Source organism: Haliotis asinina, chromosome 1 (assembly GCF_037392515.1).
Source record: "Haliotis asinina isolate JCU_RB_2024 chromosome 1, JCU_Hal_asi_v2, whole genome shotgun sequence".
In the NCBI taxonomy this organism is placed as follows: domain Eukaryota; kingdom Metazoa; phylum Mollusca; class Gastropoda; order Lepetellida; family Haliotidae; genus Haliotis; species Haliotis asinina.
Genome location: NC_090280.1, coordinates 105,459,192 through 105,484,928, shown reverse-complemented (window position 1 = coordinate 105,484,928; position 25,737 = coordinate 105,459,192). Strand labels below are relative to the sequence as shown.

Here is a 25,737-nt window from a genome sequence, read left to right as displayed (position 1 = left end):
CGATACCAGAAGCATCCGCAAACACAAATGTGTCCGCCGTCCGCCGTTGTCCGGGTCAGAATGAGCAAGAATTGGCGGAGATGCAATGTCATGTTTGAGACCTTCAAATGACTCCGCTTGAGAGTCACCCCATTCCCATGGGACATCCCTCCGCAGCAGTTTACGAAGTGGTTCGGCTTTGTCAGCAAAGTTTGGGACAAACTTGAGGTAGAAGTTTGCAGCACCAAGAAATGACAAAAGCTCTGCACAGGTCTCAGGTTTCTTCAGGTCAACAATTGCCGTCACGTTCGAGACTGTAGGCAGGATACCGCTTGCTGATACCCTGTATCGAAGAAAGTCAATTTCACTAGCAGAAAATGTGCATTTATCTGCGTTCACAGTGACGTTATGTTGATCAAGCCTCTGAAGCACCATGTCTAGTCTATCATCATGCTCCTGTTGATCTTTACCATGTACCACAATGTCATCAATTTGGTTTGGTGCACCTTTAATGCCTGATAGAATGCTTGACAAAATCTTCTGAAAAGCACTAGGACTTGAGGAGAGTCCATAGGGCATACGGCAGTACTGGTACACACCCTCATGAGTGATAAATGCAGTCAGGTAGCGGCATTCTTCCTTCAAGGTCACTTGGAGATAGCTACGGAGGAGATCAAGTTTTGAGAAAACTGTAGATCCATGAAATTCAGAAGCAAGTTCTTCCATGGTCGGTAATGGGAATTTATCCGGAAACACACATTTTTTAACTTCCTTTAAGTCAACACACAGACGTATCTCACCAGTTTTACGTCTAGCAATTACCAGGTTGGAGATCCAGGGTGAAGAATTGATCTTTTCGATGATTCCTTGGCTTTCTAGTCTTCTAAGTTCAGTAGCAACTTCATCCCGTACAGAGAGGAATTCGGCGCAGCTTTTGTGACACCGGAGCAACATTTGGATTCACACTAGGCTTATGCACATACCCCTTTATAACTCCAAATCCGGAGAAGACTGATGGATATTTCTCGTAAATGCCACTTGGCACATTTCCCACTGTTTGAATTTTCATCCCTTGTCGATGAATTTCGAACTGGAGTTTGTCAAAGAGACCAACCCCTAGTAAACTGGATCCTTTCCTTGACACATAGAAGCGATGACCCCGCACAACTTGACCTTCGAAGACCACGTCCAGGTAAATCATACCCAGTATGGGCAAAACAGAGTCATCATATCCAAGTAAAGTTTGGCTGGCAGGCTGCAGCATGTGCTGAGGAAACATTGATTTATAAAGTGCTGCATTCAAAATAGACACTTTGGATCCAAGATCAATCAGCAATGTCACTGGCTTACTGTCAATGTTCACTTGACAAGTTTTAAATTGTCCTGCTTCGGCTTTCACAGAATACACTTCAGTGTGAGGATAATCCTTGTCCTTAGAATCACTGTTTGAAGACACCATTTTGACTAAACTTTTTGATTTACACAGTCTAGCAAAATGTCCAACTTTACCACAGATTCTACACTTCTTTCCCATAGCGGGACAGTTTTTATCCTTAGCATAGTGAGATGAAAAACCACAACAATAGCAATGTCCAGATGTAACAGGTGATTGCCTCACTTTACTCTTATCGTGATTTCTAGATTGTTTCTTTACAACCTGTACACTTGTTTTGTTTTCGATCAAAGACGGTGTCCGGTTTTCAATCACCTTCGCCTCCGCAATGGCCTCCTCAATCTGCACGGACAATGTAACAGCCCTATCAAGCGTCAGCATGTCTGGTTCCATTAATAAACGCTCCCTAATTCTTTGGAAAGTGGTCTTTTCAATCAGTTGGTCACGAATTAGTTCATTAGTCAAGAAACCGAACTTACATGTAGACGCGAGTTCAGTGAGAGCCAAGACAAACTGACGAATACTCTCTCCCGGCCTCTGGTCACAATGACGAAAATGCCACCTCTCCATCATAACACTACGTTGGTGGACAAAGTGGTTGTGTAACACAGTTACAGTATCATCGTAAGTGTAAGTTTCACCAAGAGTTCTAAAGATACGCTGCCCCTCAGTTCCCAGACAATGTATCAATATAGCACGTTTACGGGCTTGCTTCCCTTTGTACACCGGTATACCACTGGCCACCGCAAAGTTATCAAACATCTCTATCCACTGAGTCCAAGGTATAGGCGGCTCACCTGCGGTTGCAAGAAACGGCGGAGGTTCCGACAAACTGTACGTCGCCACCTTCGTTGCCAAATATGTTGTGTATGTAGAAGAAAAGGACTAACACCTTCTCAGTCCGTTGGACCACACACGTGGTTCCCTTTTATTCAACCTTCACCAAAAAACAAACCCTCCAGCTCAGAAACGAAATGCGTATATTGGTTACATGTAAAAGTACAACTTGAAAGCGGAATTTGGAATGCGAATGACCAAAACACCACAAGGTATAGTGGTTTATATCAGCTTGATAGTTTCAGTCAGTTGCAGTGGTTTTATATCAGCATGGTAGTTCCAGTCATGTGCCGTGGTTTATATCTGCTTGCTAGTTTCAGTCAGTTGCAGTGGCTTATATGTGTTTGATAGTTTCAGTCAGTTGCAGTGGCTTGTATGTGCTTGATAGTTTCAGTCAGTTGCAGTATCTTGTATGTGCTTGCAAGTTTCAGTCAGTTGCAGTGGCTTGTATGTGCTTGATAGTTTCAGTCAGTTGCAGTGGCTTATATGTGCTTGATAGTTTCAGTCAGTTGCAGTGGCTTATATGTGCTTGATAGTTTCAGTCAGTTGCAGTGGTTTATATGTGCTTGATAGTTTCAGTCAGTTGCAGTGGCTTGTATGTTGTTCATCACCCAAGTTGGATACAGTGGGTTATATGAGAAAAAAGACTTGTTCAGCCTTAAGACCTAGGTGTTCGGGAGAATCAGGAACCTGGTCAGACCTTGCTCATCAGGAGCATACATGGCTACTCTATCCCTATTCATTGTTTGAATTGAATCTTTCACAAACAATCTCCTAGCAGTCAGTATTTTACAGGAATGAGTGCAGCTGGTGAGATGGCATGGGGTTTTGTGTGTTATCTCACAGAAGGTCATCTTGAAAAGTTCAGCAGTTTAAATAAAAAAGAAAGGCCTCAATTTCAGTATGTCTATGTTCGTGATCTTTGGTAGGCATCTTCATAAATTATTTGTTGTCACTTATCGTTTGTTCTATACCCCACTTTTAGAGCTTCTATAATTACTTTCCTTAGCTTACAACATCTTAAAAGTACAAGCCTTTAGCCATAAGTCAAATCTTTGTAATAGACCTGCTGATAAAACGTTTAGATGCAGTAACAACACAAGACCTAGTGTTCCTGTGTGAAAGGACAAGATGAGAGCTCAGCTAATGGCACACATTAAACCAAGGTGGTGATTCAGATGCTGACAGTATCCTTTACACTCTTGAAACGTGCCAATGTCTCTGGGTGCCTCTCATAATCCTGCATGGAAGTTTTTGTTCAATGCTGGGATCAGTGCAGGTATTACTCTGAGAGGAAAGAGTTGGTCTCACCTCCTTGAATCTAATGCCAGTAAACCTGTATGTATTGTGGCTTTTACTCTGAGTGGAAAGAGTAGGTACACCCCCATTCCACCTCACCCCCCTCCCCTTCTCTGATCCCAGCAAAGCTCTCCGTATCCCTGCACCTGCTTTACTGTTGATCACATCTTATCAGCTCAATATTCAATCTGCAAAGAACACAGGCCCAAATTTTATTAGCAAGAAACGGCACACCTTGCATCTTATCGTTCACATTTAACACCAGGGCCAATCAATACTAACATCATCTTAAATCTGGCTCCAGGGAATTAGCCACTGTGAGGAATGGGTTTTAAGACTGGGTAGTGTCAGCTAACACCTCGCACCTTGCTCCCCTAAGCTGTCATGGAAGACTTTCTTTAGATCAAATTATTTTCTCATCATATTGTGGCAGATTGTCTTGCATCATTTGCAGTTACAAGGAGCCAGGCATGGGGGATGTTTCCTGGTAGGAGTGAGTGCAGTTTGTAGTGGTGAACCCAAGCATATTACACAACCACCAGAAGTGATTCTAAGCATATATCAGAACTCTGAAGTTTGTTGTTGAAAACTGTTGTGAATAATGATCCATATATATCATAAGAGTGAATGAATGAGTGAATGTTTCCTAGTGTTGACAGTAATGATCCATATATATCACAAGAGTGAATGAATCAGTGAATGTTTCCTAGTGTTGTCAGTAATGATCCATATATATCATAAGAGTGAATGAATGTTTCCTTGTGTTGTCAGTAATGATCCATATATATCACAAGAGTGCATGGATGAGTGAATGTTTCATGCTGTTGTCAGTAATGATCCATATATATAATAAGAGTGAATGAATGTTTCCTAGTGTTGTCAGTAATGATCCATATATATCTCAAGAGTGAATGAATGAGTGAATGTTTCATGCTGTTGTCAGTAATGATCCATATATATCATAAGAGTGAATGAATGAGTGAATGTTTCTTAGTGTTGTCAGTAATGATCCATATATATCACAAGAGTGCATGAATGAGTGAATGTTTCCTAGTGCTGTCAGTAGTAATTGCTATATATCACAAGAGTGAATGTAGTTTCAGCAGTTATCAAAATATATCACAGTTATGTCAGTTCAAGAGCTTAATTACTTAAGCCATCAGAAAGTAATGTTGATACTTAACCAAAAGACAAGTAGTGGCCACCTGGAACAATCACAGGAGTAATTGGCCTAAGTCAGCTGTGTTTGTTGTTCAAAGTGTCAGGGAAAACTCATATTGTCCATGGTCTCCTCATGTTACAAGGTGACTGAAAGCAGAAAAACAGAAAGGGTAGAGCAGAATCAATTTAGGACTGAGTATTTTATCTCTTTTCACAACATTAACATCCTCAGACCAACAACTACATGACAAACTCTCACATGCCAGCTTACTTGCAAGATAAAAACACAAAACTGTGGTGTCCCCCAGACACTTGTGATGTTTTGGCAGATAGTCAGATTATAGGGCACTGATGAGTCAGATTGTCACACATGCTGCTTTGCTCTCTTCAGACATAACTCTCAGACTTGTGAACGACTAGTGCTACTGGTTTAAGTGTCCCTACTGAGATTTGGTTGTTTGATCATGAAACCCTGACATGTGTTACACCAAAACTCAATGCTTCCACAAGTCTTTCATATGCACAAGTCATCTTAGACAGCAATTTTCTCAGTGGAAGAAACAAGTGAATGATGCGAGGTCACACTCTGAAAGTAGCTGACCACCAACTGGTGATATGAACAACAGAGTAGAGTGAGGGTTTGAGTCTATACAAGATGCTAACTGTAACCCCAGTCCATTGATATCTGATCACATGCTTTAAGGAGAAACAGCTCTAACACTAAATGTTCAGTTGTATGCCATTTTCAGACTATACTGTAATTCTGAAAATTCTGGAATGTTTCTGAGGTTGTCTGGAATTCAATCCCAAAAAGGCTCCAACCAGCTTTTGTGAAGGTTCTGTCATCAGGGGAGCTTGTGCATGATGTCAGAACAGAAACAGACTCCAGCTGCTGGAAGAAGTTTGCAATGGTGCATGGGTTTTGCCTTGCCTTGAACAGTGGTGTTTGGATCTTGTGGTGATTCATGGGCAACTTAGTTCTAGGTGATAAATTGACATCAGAATGATAACCAGGCAGTCACTTCAAAGTGACAGACATTAGGATGAAAGTGGGGAGTCAGTTTTCAGTAATGAAGGGACAGTTTTAAGTAATGGAAGGACATTAGGATGGATGTGGGGAGTCACTTCTAAGTGATGAAAGAACATTTGGATGGTCGTGGGGAGTCAGGTCTAAGTGATGAAGGGACATCAGGCTGGAAGTGGGGAGTCAGTTTGAAGTGATGAAAGGATGTCAGGGTGCACATATGGTGTTAGTTCTCAGTAAAGAAAGGACATTAGGGTGGATGGACATGGAGAGTCAATTCTAAGTGAAGAAAGAACGTTAGGATGGGTGTGGGGAGTCATAACTGATGAATGGACCTGTTGACGGAATTGGGGGTCAGTACTGAATGATGAAGGGACATCAGGGTGGAAGTGGGCAGTCAGGTGCAAGTGATATAGGGACATGAGGATGGACGTAGGGAGTCAGTTCTTAGTAATGAAGGGACATATGGGTGGACGTCATTATGGAAAGGGGTAGTCAGTATTAGGTGATGAATGGACATCAGGATGGAAGTGAGGAATCAGTTCTAAGTGATGAAGGAACATCAATACTCCTTTCAAGATTTATGTTATTGTCTCAGCTTTTGACTGATACCAAATATCAAAGAATTCTTATTCATATAAAACTTCGAAGGTGTCTCCTACAGATTGGACAGCCACTGTTATGGGTCAAAAAGACAACCAGACATATTGTTTAACAACTGTTTTCAATTATTTGACATGAAAACATGTAAATAGAAAAGAAATACGTGAGAGGATATTATGATATCTTACAGTTAGCAAAAAGCAGAAAAGGTTTTTGTGGATTCTGTGGTAAATCTGGTTATTTTGTATGTGCAAGCTTACACCTTTATTGTATACAAAATTACTTAACTGGAGCTATATTATTTGAATAATGTGATGAAAATATTTATTAACAGTGTTGTAAGACCTTTCAAACAAGGTATGTCATGTGGTTGCTATGATACATTTTCTTTGATAAATGTAGCGTCCATCTATCAACTCAGAGTCTGTAGGAACTTCATGTATAAGAATGAAAATTTCTTGTGGACTAGTGTTGAGTTAAGCTGAATCACAGTGATATAGTGGGCATGCCTTAAAGGGCAGCAGGTTTTCACTCATGGTAATTTATGCAAAATAATATAACCTTGACTGGTGAACACTCACATGCCTTCTGTCGTTCTTCTCAGACAGTTGTATCAATGGTTTATACAAATTTCATTTATTAAATGTCAAAGTCTTGTCCATACTGCCATCCCAGATCAGTTAGTGCAACAAGGAGATTCATTTTATTGATTTGTAGGTTCCCACTGGAACTAACTCAACTGTGTGATCAGAGATACTAGCATCAATTTTATTATGCCCCTGTCGGTCTGTCTGTCCGTCTGTCATCATTTTGTTTTCAGAGCATAACTCAAAAACCATTCAATATTTTTAGACCAAAATTGATAGATGTAATAATCTGAAACTATGGTGTGCTTTTTGCTATTTACAGATTTTTGGCATTTTTATCTTTTTTGTTTTTCCATGGAACATTTTGACGTTACACTAAAGGTGGTGTGGGCTTTGTTTCCGAAGCAGAACTCAAAACCGTTCAATATTATTCTACAAAACATGGTGGATATATCAATCAGAACCTAAAGTGGTGCCTTTTGCTATTTACAGGTTTTTGTGATTTATTATTTTCTCAGTTTCCATGGAAATGTTTTGGACTCTGTTTTAAAAGTGAGAGTTGTGTTTCTTAATTACTGTCAGTAAAACTTGGTAGATATGTGTAGCAGACCCCAAAGTGGTGCCTCTTGGTATTTACATATTTTTGTGATGGATATTTTTGATGCCATGGAAACAATATGGTCGTAGTCTAATGGGAGGTTTGGTCTTCATTTCCTGAGCATAACTCAAAAACCATTTAGTATTTTCCTGCAACACTTGGAAGATGTATCAGTCAGAACCTAAAGTAGTGCCTTTTGCTATTTACAGGTTTTTGTGATTTATTATTTTCTCGGGTTCCATTTAAACAGTTCGGTCTTAGTCTCAAAATGGGTGGATGGGCCTTGTTTCCGGAGCAGAACTCAAACATCGTTCAGTATTTTTCTGCAAGACTTGTTATATATACCAGTCGGAACCTGAAGTGGTGGGTTTTGCTATTTACAGGTTTATTTGTTTGTCATTTGTTATTTTCTCGGTCCGTCCATCCGTAACCATTTTGTTATCCCCCGGCATGTCAGAAGCTGAAGTGGTGCCTTTTGCTATGTACAGGACCTTGTGATGTATTGTTTTCTTGGTTTTCATGGAAACGTTCGGACCTAGTCTGAAAAGTGAGAGGTGTGTTTGGTTTCCGGAGCAGAACTCAAAAAATCTTAATATCCATCCGTAAAACTTGGCAGATATGTGTGGCAGAACCCAAAGTGGTGCCATTTGCTGTCTACAGGTCTTTATCCCCCGTCATATAATGCATGGGGATAGAGTTGACGCCTCGTCTGTCCGTCCGTCTGTCCATCCATCCATCCGTAATCATTTTGTTTCCCGGAGCAGAACTCAGAAACCTGCAGAATTTAAGCGTGGCAGACAAAGCCTTGATGATGACCCACGCTCAGGAAGGCCTTCAACAGCAACCACTCCAGAAAACATCACGCGAGTGCTCGATATGTTGATGGATGATCGACGATTGACTACTCGACATATTGCTAGTGTAGTGGGCATCTCTCATGAGACTGTTGAGCATATTATCACCAACGAATTAGGAATGACTAAAGTTTCTGCAAGATGGGTGCCAAAGCTCTTGACAGCAGAACAGAAACGTGTCAGGTTCCAGACGTCCCTTGACAATTTGCATCGTTTTGAAGCAGATCCCGATGATTTTGTGGCACGATTTGTAACCATGGATGAGACCTGGATACATCACTTTCAACCAGAAACAAAACTACAGTCAAAACAGTGGAAGCATCCTGATTCACCAGCTCCGAAGAAAGCCAAGTCTGTTCCCTCAGCTGGAAAGGTGATGGCATCAGTCTTTTGGGATTCCAGGGGTATTCTGCTCATTGATTATCTTGAAAAAGGTCAAACTATCAACGACAGATACTATGCTGATCTACTGAACCAGTTGCGAGAAGCAATCAAAGCCAAACGACGAGGGATGATCGCTAAAGGTGTCCTCTTCCACCAAGACAATGCGCCTGTTCACAAATCGGTGGTGGCCATGTCAACAATCCGCGATTGTGGCTTTGAACTCATTGACCATCCTCCTTATTCACCCCAAAATGAAAAAGGAACTCGCCGGTCGCCATTTTGCAAGTAATGATGACGTCATTTCCGCTGTGACTGATTTTTTTAGGGTAGCTGAAGAAGATTTCTTCCTGACCGGCATCGCTGGCAACTTGGCAACATCGTGTGTGAACTTGGAAGGGGACTATGTAGAAAAATAAATTACAAACATGGACTTTGTAACATTTTTTCACAGTGAGGCTTAGAACTTTTCAGCCAACCCTCGTAGTAATCTCAGGCTATAGTTTAACCTTTTGCTATTTCCAGATTGTTGGCATTTATATTTTGTTTGTTTTTCCATGGAACTTTTTGGTGTTAGTCTTATGGTGGCGTGGGCTTCGTTTCCGGAGCAGAACTCAAAAACCCTTCAATATTTTTCTGCAGAAGTTGGTAGATATATTAGTCAGAACCTAAAGTGGCACCCTTTGCTATTTACAGGTTTTTGTGATTTATTGTTTTCTTGGTTTCCATGGAAATGTTTCAGATGTAGTCTCAAAAGTAAGATGTGTGTTTCGTTTCCAGAGCAGAACTCAAAATCTTCTTAATATCTGTCAGTGTTACTTGGTAGATATGTGTGGCAGTCCCCAAAGTGGTGCCTTTTGTTGTTTACAGGTTTTTATGATGTATTATTTTCTCAGTTCCATGAATACGTTGCTGACTTCGTTTCCGGAGTCCAACTCGAAAACCATTTCATTTCTTTTAAAAGATCTTGGCAGATATATGAGAGAGATCTTGAAATGGTGACTTGTTTATATTACAGATATATGGCATTTATATTTTTCATGAATTCCATGGAAACAATTCAGACTTGGTCTGAAAACACAATAAGTAACTGTGAGATGATTTGTCCTTTCAGATATGTTGGGGCAGGGGGATATGTCATCTTCTGATGACTCTTGTTCATAAAAAAATTACATTCCAAAATACATAAATATCTTCACACACCACCTTATGTGTGATACACATTGTATTCACCAGGAATATTACATCGTCTAGACAAACATCTGTCTTGTCTTCCCCAGTCCAAGCCTGTCAAATCCTGTCCCACTCTACCTTGTTCAATCCAGTCCACTGTCTTACCCTGTCCCCTGTCCATCCCTGTCTTACCCAGTCCAACCTTGTCCTACTCTGTCTTTTGCCGTTCAACACTGTCCTACCCAGACCAACCTTGTCGTGCCCTGTCCATCCCTGTCTTACACTGTTCCCTCTCCTATCCTCTCTCACCCAGTTGAACCCTGTTCTACCTTAATAGTCCTTATCTTACCCTTTTCATCTCTGTCTAACTATGTCCTACTCTGTCTTTTCTGGTCCAACCCTGTCCAACACTGTGCTACCGAGACCAACCTTGTTGTGCCCTGTCCTACTCTGTCCAACCCTGTCCAACCCTCTCCAGCCCTGTCCTACTCTGTCCCCCGTCCAACCCTGTCCTACCCAGTCCTACTTTGTCTTACTCAGTCCAACCCTGTCCTATTCAGTCCTATCCTGTCCAACCCTTTCCTACCCTGTCAAGACATAGGTTTCAGGACCATATGTCTTATTTATTTTTTGTGCACTTATCCGTATTTCGAGGTTTTTTATCGTCCATCATTCTGATATGAACCCACACAGACTGAACAAAACATCCTATTACTTCTTTGCAGTGGTCGAGTAGCTCATTGGTTAAAATGTTGGGGTATAATGTGTGAAGCCAGGTGTCCCCATCTGTGTGTTGCTGGAATACTGCTAAAAACTGCATAAAACTAAAAACACTCACCTACCACTTGTTTAATGCAAGACCTGCAAGAATGATATTGACATGTTTTGCTTACATTAAAGGGTAAATTAGTTGTGAACAGCAGTGTTCCTTGTTTGTAGGTATTCAGCCGAGGAAATTGAGGGGAAGGTGTCTGTGTTCCGGAAAATGTTGATGGAGAAAGAAGGTGTGTCTGAGGTTGCTGTAGACAAGGATGAGTTTGGGCGACCTGTGTAAGTACCTATATACCTTATTCTGATCACTCATGTTCCAATTTTACTGTTTCTGCAGAAAATCTGCAATGCTTGCTTTTTTGCACATATGTAGACTTGTTTGTAGTGAAAGCCAGTTACATGTCATGTTGAATTGAGACATATTATTTATGTGTTTTTGTTTACAAAGATGAAATATGTAATTAATTAATTAATTAATGTAGAACATATATTTTCATATCAGTTTATTGCTGTTTGCCTTCAAGTCGTTTCTTTTTAAAATTAGGTCAAATATGGTCAGATTTTGAAAACTAATTTATTAATATTGGTCTGGCCTTACTTAATAAAACTTTTAAATATTCTTATTTTCATCACTGACAAAGTTCATAATACCTGTGTCCAGATATTTCTGTTAATCCTTTCAGTCTTTTCTGTGAACATGCATGGGACACAATGGGATGCCATTAATCCATTAAAGATTTCATCTTTTTTCTTAAAACATCAGATATTGCTGTAAGATGTCAAGCATTAACCAATCATTATATGGGTGATCCTACACGGGTTCAGCTGACAGACTATTACAGTATTACAGAAGCAATAGCCTTTCATTGCTGACCTGCGTTTCTATAATTAGACAGGGCTGAGGCAGATGAACATCCCCTGCCTAAGTGCTGATAATGACCAGTTTCAGATTTATACCTGTGACTTAAATTGAACATTTCCTCTTAGCTGAATCATGAATTATGTAGCCTTCATTTCCTATCCGTTTCATCTGCATTCAACATCAGGTGTCATTTTAAAGAACAGTCCTTGTGATGCATGATTGGACCTGTCCAGTCACCTGCTTGCTCATAAAAACTTTCTTGTGTGTGTTTCCCCATTTCCTACTTTGCTTGGCTTGTTGTGTAAGGAATGAGTGTATGTCATCAAAATAAACGTTTTGAACTTTTCAAAAGGGACTTTGTAGATGTAGGTTACATGTTGCTAACATATTTGTAACATTGTCCTGTTGCTTTTAAAAAGTTACTATTTTGATTCATATTAATTCTGAAATTTCTAAAATGTACTTTGACTGGTTTCTTCAGTCAGGTGGCAATGATGTCATTGGGGAAAATTGTAAGGAATGCATGCATTTCTCCAGTGTAAAGCCTTTCTTTAACAATTGTAAAAGTACTGTACACTTCATCCTAGATGTTGGCTCTGCTTGTTGCATAGCTCAACACAACCTGCAGGAATAGCATGGGGTCATCCATGTGGAGGGTAGCGTAGTGGTTACAGCATTCGCTTGTCACACTAAAGACCCTGGTCCAGTTCCTCACATGGCTACAGTGTAAGAAGCCCATTTCTGGCTTCAGCTGCTGATAAATTGCTGGAATATGTGTCATCACAAAACTTAACTCCCTCACTCACCCACTAGCCTAACACAGGGTGGATATAGTATCCCTAACACAGGCGTTATCCATAACACAGGGTGGATCTAGTATCCCTAACACAGGCGTTATCCATAACACAGGGTGGATCTAATATCCCTAACACAGGCGTTATCCATAAAACAGGGTGGATCTGTATCACAGACAAATATATGCGGGTTATATTAATAACACAGGCTCAGTCTGATACAGAGTGGATATGTAACACAGACTGGGCTTATACGCAAGCATTGCCCTTAACATAGACTGGGTCTAATAGAGTGTGGATCACTAACACAAGCTGGGTCTAATACGGGGTTGGTCTGTAACACAGTCTGGTGCTTATATACAGGCATTGCCCCTAACACAGGCTGGGTCTAATGCAGGGTTGGTCTGTAACACAGTCTGGGTCTCTGTCACAGGTTAGATGTCTAATGCAGGCTGGAGTTATTACACTGACTGGGTGTCTCATGCAGGCTGGATCCTGAACACATCGTATCTTTTGCTGAAGTTGTGGTTGATTCCATTGAATATTCATCAGTAGGGTTTGAGATGATGCAGTTTATCACCTTTCATCCAAAGAAAAATGTATGGCATCCTTCCCTGTAAACATTGTAAGGGGCTCCTGAGTAAATATTATCTACTCTTTGCTGGTACTGAAGGCATGCCTACCCAACACATGATAACGGCTTCATTGATCAAAGGAGACCGGAATGGAGGGGTAGGCTCTGGTGCACTGATTGTAGTTATTGCATGTGTCTTATCTGGACTTTGCTGAGATCAGTACCTGTCCAGTCCCATTTAAAACATTGTATTACACTGAAGGGACTCCTTGCTGGAATGTAGCCCCCAGAAAAGAACATCTTTACCTTGTTGATTGTTCATGAAGCGACATTATCAGGGGAACAAATATTTGCCATGTTAATGAAAAGTTTTAGTGAGAATTGACTGACGTGGCTGGTATTTAAGAATTTCGACTGACATGTCTGATTATCAATCCTATCAAGGCGTAATAATGAAGTTTGGCCAGTTAGGAAGAAGTCGGTATTGACCTCCATGTTTGTCATATCGTCTGTGCTTTGATAACATCACAGCACCAACACTGAAAAGCAGCAGCAGTCACATGGGGAGGTAACTCGAACTTACTGACTGACTGCTCTCTGAGCTGAAGGGCTTCACCGGCATTAGGTGAACATTGTGTTGAAAGTCATCAGCACAATTTGGAGACTTTGTCATTGTCAGTTTACAAGATATGACAATAAATCATCTGAAAAATAAAGGTACAGTTATAACCCTGAATAGCTCAGAAAAGCAAACATCAATCACATTTTCACACTTCTTATATGATATTATAGTCCTGAATTCTCTTGTTTTGGTTTTTATTTTTTAGTTTTATTTTATTTTATTTTATTTCTTTGGCATTTATTTACATTGAATCTAGTGAAGCAAACATAGGTTAGTGGACAAAAACTCCCTCAGCTCTATTCGAACCAAATTTGTACAAAAAGGCTACAGTGCATCATTTTTGACACAGTGGTCAAGGTCCTGTTCACTTATGTTGAGGCAGCACCATGGCAGCACTACACCACTCTGTCAGCACCACATCATGCTGGCAGCATTACACCATACTGTCAACACCACACCATTGTCAGCACTACACATTGTCAACATCACACCATTCTGGCAGCACACCACCACACCACCACACCACCACACCACACTGTCAGCACCACACCATACTGGCACCACACCTCCACACTGGCATCACACCACCACACTGGCATCTCACCATCAAACTGGCAGCATCACACCGACAGCACACCACCACAGCACACTGGCAACACCACACCACACTACACTGTCAGCACCACACCATACTGGCAGTACACCACCACACCACACTGGCAGCACCATACCATAGCACCACACCATACTGGCAGCACACCACCACACTGTCAACACCACATCATACTGGCAGCACTATACCATACTGTCAATACCACACCACTGTCAGGACCACACATCGTCAGCGTCACACCATACTGGCAGCACACCACCACACTGGCATCTCACCACCACACTGGCAGCACCACAATGACAGCACACCACCACACCACATTGTCAGCACCACACCATACTGGCAGCACACCACCATACCACATTGTCAGCACCACACCATACTGGTAACACACCACCACACTGGCAGCACCACACCACAGCACCACATCATACTAGCACAACACACTGGCAACACACCACCACACTAGCATCTCACTACCACACACAGCACCATATCATACTGACAGCACACCAGAACACTAGCAGCACCATACTGACAGCACACCACATCATACTGGCAGCACACCACCACGCTGACAGCACAGTACCACACCACACTGTCAGCATCATACCATAGCACCACAGCACCACACCACCACACCAGACTGGCAGCACCCCACCCCACTGACAGCACACCACCACACTCGCATGTCACCACCACACTGGCAGCACCACACCATACTGGCAGCACACCACCAACTGACAGCACACCACACTGACAACACAGTGGCAGCATACCACCACACCACACTGGCAGCACCACCCCACACTGTCAGTACCACTCTACTCTGGCAACACACCACCACACTGGCAGCACACCACCACACCACACTGGCTGCACAGCACCACACTGGCAGCACCACACCACACTGGCAGCGCAGCACCACACCACACTGGCAGCACACCACCACACCACACTGGCAGCACACCACCACACCACACTGGCAGCACATAAGCACACCACCACACCACACAACACTGTCAGCACACCACCACACCACACTGGCAGCACACCACCACACCACACTGGCAGCACACCACCACACTGGCAGCACTGCACCACACCACACTGACAGCACCATACTGGCAGCACAGCAACTCACCTGCAGCACCACATCATACTGGCAGCACTATATTGGCAGCACCACACTGGCTGCACCACATTGGCAGCACACCGCTAGCAGCACCATACTGGCAGCATGAGGCAGGAAGTCGTCAGGCCTGTTGTTCCCTTTATACCATGGGGCAGGAAATCATCAAGCCTGCTGTGTCCCTATATACCATGGGGCAGGAAGTCATCAAGCCTGATGTGTTCCTATATACCATGGGGCAAGAAGTCATCAGGCCTGCTTTTCCCTTTATACCATGGGGCAAGAAGTCATCAGGACTGCTGTGTCCCTATTTACCATGGGGCAGGAAATCATCAGGTCAGCTGTGTCCCTATATACCATGGGGCAAGAAGTCATCAGGACTGCTGTGTCCCTATATACCATGGGGGCAGGAAATCATCAAGCCTGCTGTGTCCCTATATACCATGGGGGCAGGAAGTCAGCAGGCACAATACATCAATACCTATGTTGATTTTTGGCGTTTGAAAAAGTGTATTTGTTTAGGTTTTGTAAATAGATGAGGAATCCTGTTTGTGGGACCAGCATTGTTTTTAGAAGACCCACTGTGAAAATGTCCCAGCTGGAAACACACAATGCAAGCCCTGAAAGTGGTTAAAGAGAGTATGGGATTGTTGGTGTCGCAGTGACGTTGGTTACACACCCTCCTCCTCTCACCAGTCCTACTTAGACACAGTGATGTTGATCATTACTGTACAAGTGATGGAGCCCATGGCCCCACAGGACCCACAATATAGAGGCTGTTCCCTGAGAGGGGCTCATCAGTCCATGGAAACAGACATTATTAGCAGCAAGGGAAATCACATAACAGCGTTTGTTTTCTCTTTGTTAATTTTGACTAGTTATGTCTGTTTCATCATGTTCCATTTCATGTGGAGGAGAATGATCATGTCGTACTACTGTTGGCTAGCGGTGTCCTTTGCCTGCAAACATGCTATGGCTCTGTTTGACTTTGCTGGGTCAATAATTAGTTAATGAACAGAGCACATGAATCTCTCTCTGTTGATTGCGATTGTCTGGCCACGGTGGACCAGTTTTGGAATCAGACCAATTCATCCCTGTTTCAGCTGCTGCTTCAATACACATGATCAGGCCTACTATACAAACGGTGAACAAATCATCAAAACTGAACTCATATACACCAAAACTGAACCCATATCCACCAAAACAAAACAAAAATCACCAGAAACTGCTACAGTATCCTCTAAAACTGAAACAAAGCTCATGTAATGGAAAACAAATCGTTTGAAATGGAAACAAAACTCGTGAATCAGCTACAGCAGCACCTGAGAACGATCGCCAAGCGCTCAAAATGGCAGTCACAGCATCCAAAAATGGAAACCATAGCATCCTGAAACGGCATAAATATCATCATAAGTGGCGGCGAGGGGAGACGAACAGGCTGTAGTCAACAATGTTTTTCGTCACCATGAGTCTAATCGTGAAAATTTTATATTGGGATGTAGCCCATCAACCCCCTATTGTATTAACTTTCAAATATGTGTCCATACTTCCCAGTGTCAGACTTGCAATGCTGCATAATTTGGTGCCCAGTATACAGGAATACATTCACAGAAATGTGATATATAGACATTTTATAGTTTGTCCCTGTGAATCATAATTCGCATGCACACCCTTGTGTATGTTGTCTGTATCATTACACTTCACAACGAAAACAATGATTCTGTTGAATGCTACGACAACTTGATAAAAACAAAATTGCAGATATTGAAATTAAAACAAATTAAACTTTTAGGAGCAATGTCAGGCTGTTAACTTGTTTGAGGAATGTATCCATCAATATCCACAAATTCGAGTGATATGCCATTCATCTCCAAGATTGCAAGAAATATTTTATGAAGTTTTCCTTTGTTTCAGCTGTGATATTTGTCAAGTTTGATAAACAGGTTAAAGCTATCCAAGTTATGATTCACATGAACATAGCTGCTGCTGTAACCTATGGCCTATAACTGTTACTGTAACCTATGACCTATAACTGTTACTGTAACCTATAGCCTATAACTGTTACTGTAACCTATGACCTATAACTGTTACTGTAACCTAAGGCCTATAACTGCTACTGTAACCTATAGCCTATAACTGTTACTGTAACCTGTAGCCTATAACTGTTACTGTAACCTATGACCTATAACTGCTACTGTAACCTATGGCCTATAACTGTTACTGTAACCTATGACCTATAACTGTTACTGTAACCTATAGCCTATAACTGTTACTGTAACCTATGACCTATAACTGTTACTGTAACCTAAGGCCTATAACTGCTACTGTAACCTATAGCCTATAACTGTTACTGTAACCTGTAGCCTATAACTGTTACTGTAACCTATGACCTATAACTGCTACTGTAACCTATGGCCTATAACTGTTACTGTAACCTATGGCCTATAACTGTTACTGTAACCTATGACCTATAACTGTTACTGTAACCTATGGCCTATAACTGCTACTGTAACCTATAGCCTATAACTGTTACTGTAACCTGTAGCCTATAACTGTTACTGTAACCTATGACCTATAACTGCTACTGTAACCTATGGCCTATAACTGTTACTGTAACCTATGGCCTATAACTGTTACTGTAACCTATGGCCTATAACTGTTACTGTAACCTATGGCCTATAACTGTTACTGTAACCTATGGCTTATAACTGCTACTGTAACCTATGGCCTATAACTGTTACTGTAACCTATAACCTATAGCTGCTACTGTAACCTATAACCTATAGCTGCTACTGTAACCTATGGCCTATAACTTTTACTGTAACCTATAGCCTATAACTGCTGCAGTAACCTATGGCCTATAACTGTTACTGTAACCTATAACCTATAACTGCCACTGTAACCTTTAACTGCTACTGTAACGTATAGCCTATAACTGCTACTGTAATGTATAGCCTATAACTGCTACTGTAACGTATAGCCTATAACTGCTACTGTAACATATAGCCTAGAACTGCTACTGTAAGCTATCACCTATAACTTCTACTGTAGCCTAGAACTGCCACTGTAACCTGTAACAGCTACTGTAATCTCTAGCTAGCACTGTAACCAATAGCCTATATCTGCTACTGTAGCCTATAGCTGCTGCTGTAACCTATGGCTGCCACTGTAAGTGTTTATCACAGAAAGTGTTCGGTTGGGCGTAATCTAGAAACAGGTATAGGCTCTAAACCTACTGATACTGAGCAATATCTACATATTTCATCCTGTCACTTAGGTCATATCAATGTAATGCAGCAAAGTGTATCTGTATAGTTGCATCTCGTGTATTTACAAGGAACACGCATCTTGCAGAAAGGAAAGCTCATTGAAAATGCCATAGATTCCTGATTCTACCCATGGAAGGTGAAATACGCAGAGCACAAACATAATGTCATTGTTGATTGTGTGTGATAAGCACAGAAATATCTACTCTCTCTGTTTTTGTGGGATACACCAGTTTATATACAAGATACATGTGCATATGATAATGAGGTAACAATAACAAATGAGGGATACACCAGTTTATATACAAGATACATGTGCATATGATAATGAGATAACATACAAGATACATGTGCATATGATAATGAGATAACAATAACAAATGTGGGATACACCAGTTTGTATACAAGATACATGTGCATATGATAATGAGATAACATACAAGATACATGTGCATATGATAATGAGATAACAATAACAAATGTGGGATACACCAGTTTATATACAAGATACATGTGCATATGATAATGAGGTAACAATAACAAATGAGGGATACACCAGTTTATATACAAGATACATGTGCATATGATAATGAGATAACATACAAGATACATGTACATATGATAATGAGATAACAATAACAAATGTGGGATACACCAGTTTATATACAAGATACATGTGCATATGATAATGAGACAACAATAACAAATGTGGGATACACCAGTTTGTATACATGATACATGTGCATATGATAATGAGATAACATACAAGATACATGTGCATATGATAATGAGATAACAATAACAAATGTGGGATACACCAGTTTATATACAAGATACATGTGCATATGATAATGAGATAACAATAACAAATGTGGGATACACCAGTTTATATACAAGATACATGTGCATATGATAATGAGATAACAATAACAAATGTGGGATACACCAGTTTATATACAAGATACATGTGCATATGATAATGAGATAACATACAAGATACATGTGCATATGATAATGAGATAACATACAAGATACATGTGCATATGATAATGAGATAACATACAAGATACATGTGCATATGATGAGATAACAATAACAAATGTGGGATACACCAGTTTATATACAAGATACATGTGCATATGATAATGAGATAACAATAACAAATGTGGGATACACCAGTTTATATACAAGATACATGTGCATATGATAATGAGATAACAATAACAAATGTGGGATACACCAGTTTATATACAAGATACATGTGCATATGATAATGAGATAACAATAACAAATGAGGGATACACCAGTTTATATACAAGATACATGTGCATATGATAATGAGATAACATACAAGATACATGTGCATATGATAATGAGATAACATACAAGATACATGTGCATATGATAATGAGATAACATACAAGATACATGTGCATATGATAATGAGATAACAATAACAAATGTGGGATACACCAGTTTGTATACAAGATACATGTGCATATGATAATGAGATAACAATAACAAATGTGGGATACACCAGTTTATATACAAGATACATGTGCATATGATAATGAGATAACATACAAGATACATGTGCATATGATAATGAGATAACATACAAGATACATGTGCATATGATAATGAGATAACATACAAGATACATGTGCATATGATAATGAGATAACAATAACAAATGTGGGATACACCAGTTTATATACAAGATACATGTGCATATGATAAGAAGATAACAATAACAAATGTGGGATACACCAGTTTGTATACAAGATACATGTGCATATGATAATGAGATAACAATAACAAATGTGGGATAACAATGCATGAAGAAAGTTACGTGATGAGCTAAATGAACGTGAGATGAGTGTGATTATCAGGATAAAATGACAGTTCGTGTCCTCATGCTTTATTATCCCACCTTGGTTGTAGTTGTCCCTGCCTCAGTGCAGAGCTGGGAACTATGTATTCAGTGGCATCTGTATGCACGTATGTACATATGTCCCGATTCTTGCTAACACAATATCTCAGTAACTATTGTACCCAACATCTTCAAATTTGGTGACAGCCTACATTTGGGGATTGAGCAGACACCAGTCAGTTTGGTGACCTTGACCTTGTTTTCAAGGTCACCATGACACTTTGGCAACTTTACAGATTCTTGTACCCAAAATCTTCACGACTATGCTCGACTAACGTGATCGGGTGGTCAGACTCACTAACTTGGTACACACATCATAGTTCCCCAATTACGCAGATCAATGCTTACGTTGTTGGTCACTGGATTGCCTGGTCCAGACTCGATTATTTACAGACCGCTGCCATATGGCTGGAATATTGCTGAGTGCTGCATAAAACTAAACTCACTCACTCAATATCTTCATATTTGGTGACAGCCTACATTTTTGGGGGCATTATACAGACACCTTGACCGTATTTTCAAGGTCACCATGACACTTTGATATCTCTTGAACTATTGTACCCAATATCTTAAAATTTGGTGACATCATACATTGTGGGACTATGTAGACACCAGTCAGTTTGGGTGACTTTGACTTTATTTTCAAGGTCAGTGTTATCAATATTTCATTGTTCTTCAGTGACGGGGGGACATTGCCATATTTGTGTCAAACACTTGTTATCTCATTGTAATATGTACATGTACTTGTATATTGACTGGTGTGCTCAATCATTCCTGATATTCTTTAAAACAGTGAAAGAAGCCATATCAAATATGTTGTGAAAATATGGAAGTTCAACTTCCATAAAGTCCTCTCTAAACCAGAACGTCTAGAATGCCACTCAGATATTTCATAAACTGGATGAAGAAATAACTGGCAGACTGGTGGTTTACAAACAACCAACAGTTTCAAAACAAACAGAGGCCTTAGTCAAATTAAAATAACATTTTATGGACCCACTTTTCAGTTTCATATATTATCTCCCACTGTGTTTAACACGAATCAGGGGATATAGTATTTGGCTCCATCTGTATGTATGAATTGGAATATCTTAAGAACCCCTTGACTAGATTCTTTTCATATTTGGTACCTAGGTTCATCACAGTATTAGAAAGGTCCCAGTCAGGTTTGCTGGCCTTATCATTTCAAGGTCACAAGGGGACTTAACTGTACATTTTTTTATATTGGTCCGGGAGTCTGCCTGCTTGCAACAAAATCAAACTTTTGAAAATTGTTAATTCTGCCAGCAAAATTACTGGAGTGCCTTTCAAGGATATTCCCTATATTTTAAGCGCCAGATTGTCAAAAAGGCAACGAAAATTCGAATTGACAGTACCTATATTTTATCTCTCCATTTTGAACTATGTTTGCTTTCGAGTACCTTCTGCACTACACAGACAATTCATCAGTGTACAGTCCCAACATTGTTAAAACTCTGCTACACAGACAATCCACCAGTGTGCAGTCGCAGCATTGTTAAACACTGCACTACACAGATAGTCCAAAAGTGTACAGTGCCAGCATTGTTTAACACTGTACTACGCTAACACGTTTTGTACTATCCACTTTATCTGGTGGTACAACATAAGCTGCATGCTCCAATGTGCTGAAAAGCATGCCCATTATTAATGTGTGAGTCATGGATCATAAGCAAGTGTTTGTCAATCAAATGGCTTTAACTCGGAATTTTCCTGCAGAGTTGACGTAAACTCTGGAATTCTTTTCAACACTTATAATTGGATATGAAACCTTTACTTGCTACTTTCCTTAAAAACTAATTTGGTAACAGTAGATTAGTTAATTACCTGAATTATAAAAATAAGGAAAATTGTTATTGTATGAAGTACACATTGAATAGAAAATTCATGAATGTTATTGAGATTTGAACACAGACGTATTGATTTAACATTTGAGGAAAGAATTCATTAAAGAAAACATCCGTTAGTAGTGTGAACTTGCTGATGGGCCTTAAGTCATCATTAATGCATGATACCAGCTTCAAGGCATAGGCAGGGATTCTCTTCTGATTGACTTTATACTTTCACAGATAGTTCTTTCAGAATGTGAGACATGGCTTCCTTCTAATTGAATAATCAAACAGTTGTCCTTCTTAGTTGTGAGTTCAAGTCCCTGTTTTCATGCCAAATGTTTGATAAAACTGTAAAGAATATTCTGGGTGTCAGGTCTGTCATTTGTCTGTTGTGGTCTGTTGATATGTCCTTGAGTGTTCAAGTCCTCCAGCATCCTGAAGTGGATGTCTTCATGTGGAAGAAACCATTGTTTTCTGATGCACATGACTGTCTGGATGCTGACCCTTGTCACATCACATCTGACAAGAAAACTCCTCTGTTTCAATGCGGCATTGTCCTGCATTGTCACTGTACTGTGTGTCTGTTTCAGTAATAATAATGACAATTATTAACAATTTATTAACACTTTTCCAGGCTAGATGTCGTTGTACTTCAAGAGCACAATCTTCTCATTATTAACCCACCTCTTCACCTCTTATTATTCCCCCTGACATGTAATGCAGGGGGATATAGTCAACGTCTTGTCTGTGTCTGTCCGTCCATCTGCCCATCCGCAATCATTTTGTTTGCAGAACATATGTAAAAAACCGTTCAATACTTTTAAACCAAAGTTAGTAGCTATAATGAACTGAACTTATGGTTGTGCCTTTTGCTATTTACAGATTTGTGGCATTTCTATTTTTTTTTTTTTATTCCACGGAACGGTTTGGCCTTACTCTAATGGTGGGGTGGGCCTCTTTTCCAGAGTATAACTAAAACACAGTTCAATATTTTTCTGCAAAACATGGTAGATGTATCAGTCAGAACCTAAGGTGGTGCCTTTTGCTGTGTTCAGGTTTTTGTGATTTCTTATTTTCTAGGTTACCATAGAAACATTTCGGACTTAGCCTCAAAAGGGAGAGGTATGCTTGTTTTCAGACTTCTTAATATCTTCCAGCAAAACTTGGTAGATATGTGTGGCAGACCCTAAAGTGGTGCCTTTTGCTGTTTTCATGTTTTTTATGATTTATTATTTTCTGGGTTAACATGGAAACGATTCAAACTCAAAATGGGGAGATGGGCTTTGCTTCCAGAGCACAACTCGAAAACTTCTTAATATCTTTCTGCGAAACTATATGCGACAGATCTTGGTTGCTTTTGCTATTTACAGATTATGTTATTTTTATTCTTCCTGGTTTCCGTGGAAAAGATTAGGTCTCAAAATGGAGGTATGGGCAAGGTTTCCTGTGCAAAACTTGAAAACCATTCGATATCTTTTCAACAGATCTTGGCAGATATATGAGATGGATCTTAGAAGTGGTGCCTTTTCCTGTTTACAGGTATATGGCATTTTTATTTTTCATGATTTCCATGGAACCGATTCAAACTTAGTCTAAAGAAACATTAAGTGGCTGTCATGATTTGTCCTTTCAATTATGTGGGGGCTGGGGGATATGTCATCTTCTGATGACTCTTGTCTATATATACACACCAAAACATTTGACATAATCATTTTTCTTGGTTTCCATGAAAATGATTCGTACTTAGTCTCAGAAGAGGGGGCAGTGGTGTAGCCTAGCGTTAAAAGTGTTTGCTGTAAGGTGAGATGGTTAGATTGTGTGATCTGGTTAGTGTAAGGTGAGATGGTTAGAGTGTGTGATCTGGTTGGTGTAAGTGAAATATTTACAGTGTGTGATCTGGTTTGTGTAAGTTGAGATGGTTACAATGTGATCTGGTTGGTGTAAGGTGAGATAGTTACAGTGTGTGATGTGCTTGAGGTTGTTATCTCACTCCCTTACAAAAGACCACATGCCTGGCAGGTTTTGTCCTGTCCCTGATGTTTTGATTAAAGGAGATGAAATGATAAATGTTTAAGATTTGTACTGTTGAAAAGCAGCTTGTTTGGGCTGAAAGTACCTTGTATGTATAAATGTAATTGCATATTATCTTTACAGCTATTGAACAAAATGTTGATTTGTGTCTAGTTTTCTGAAGATATTCTTTAGTTCCAGTTTACAGATGATCATTACAGAGGTTTTGGTCAAGTACTTTGCTTGTTACTCCAGTCAAGGTGCTAAAACTCGCCCTTCAACTAGTCTTGCGTCCTTAATTCTCATTTATGGCTAGTCCCTTCGAGAGGCAATTGAAAATCCTCCTCTAATTTTCTGTCAAGCAAATTGGGAGCTGGTCCACATCAGAAAGATTTGAAAATTCCATGTGCATCTGAAAGTCAAGCTTGGAGACAGCTTGGTGGAGCCTTGAGATTATTGCCCACGTTGATGGAATATCTAATGAAGCCATGATTGGTCGGTTTCCTGAACAGTAGCAGGCCTATATTGCCCCTCACTTGGTAGTGGGACCAGTTCTGTGGATATGTAGGGGAGGTGAACAACACATGTCTGTTGTCTTAGTCCACCGTAATTAGTGTGCTTATTGTCTCACATGAAACAGATTTAGTGAAAATAGTAAGAGGAAATTCCTTTGTGAACATATTGGAAATTGGAGCAAATTTTCACTGTGAGTTTGGGAGGTTAGAAGTCTGAAATATTTATCTACAATCAGGTTTTGGATTGAAGCTGGTGTCTTTTTGTAGTGCAGTGAAGACCAATCTGATTTTTGCGGTAGGTGTTTATGTTTTGTCAGTGATATATTCATCTGCAAGAGAACTAAGGACAGATAATTCCCACAGTTAGATTCTTAGAGCAGCTACTGAAAAACTGAGGACAGCTGATTTCTTCAAAGTTGGGATCTTAGATCAGCTCATGAAGAACTAAGGTCAGGTATAACATATACAGTCATCCCTTGTAATAATGCGCTTCGCAATACCGAGGATTCGGTTAAACCGCGGGGTAATCCATGGCTTCCATAGAAAGGTTGGACTGCAATCCCACCCCTGCACGAAATTGAAAATAGCTCGTCAACAAATCCGCTGTTGCGTTCTTATAAATTACGTAAACTAGTGAAATTCAGTGCGGATGGCAACTGACAGTGTTTATCGTACATATCCATTGTGTTTCAGATGCTTAAAACATGCAGGGTTTTCTCAATAATAATTGTACCAACATCGTAGTAGGAGCTTATGAAAGACAAGTCATGTTATCGAGTTATGACAAGTACTTACAATGTTTGCTGTGATGCAACGCATTGCTATTTAGCGAGTTAAGACACAGTCATCCCAGAACGTATGGTGTCAGAAACCTCATTTTATTTGATTAAATTCAATCCCAATTTT

At 40.2% G+C, this 25,737-nt stretch overlaps 1 protein-coding gene across 8 annotated transcripts in view; it reads left to right on the top strand.

Moving 5' to 3' along the window:
- The window catches only part of LOC137257807 (serine/arginine repetitive matrix protein 2-like), a 139,058-nt gene that overhangs the window by 30,646 nt on the left and 82,675 nt on the right, over nt 1–25,737 (top strand). For all 8 annotated transcript variants that reach the window (XM_067795294.1, XM_067795285.1, XM_067795319.1 and 5 more), the window contains one exon: nt 10,829–10,939. In XM_067795294.1, the coding sequence (XP_067651395.1) occupies nt 10,829–10,939 (111 nt within the window). The remainder of the gene's footprint in view (nt 1–10,828; nt 10,940–25,737) is intronic.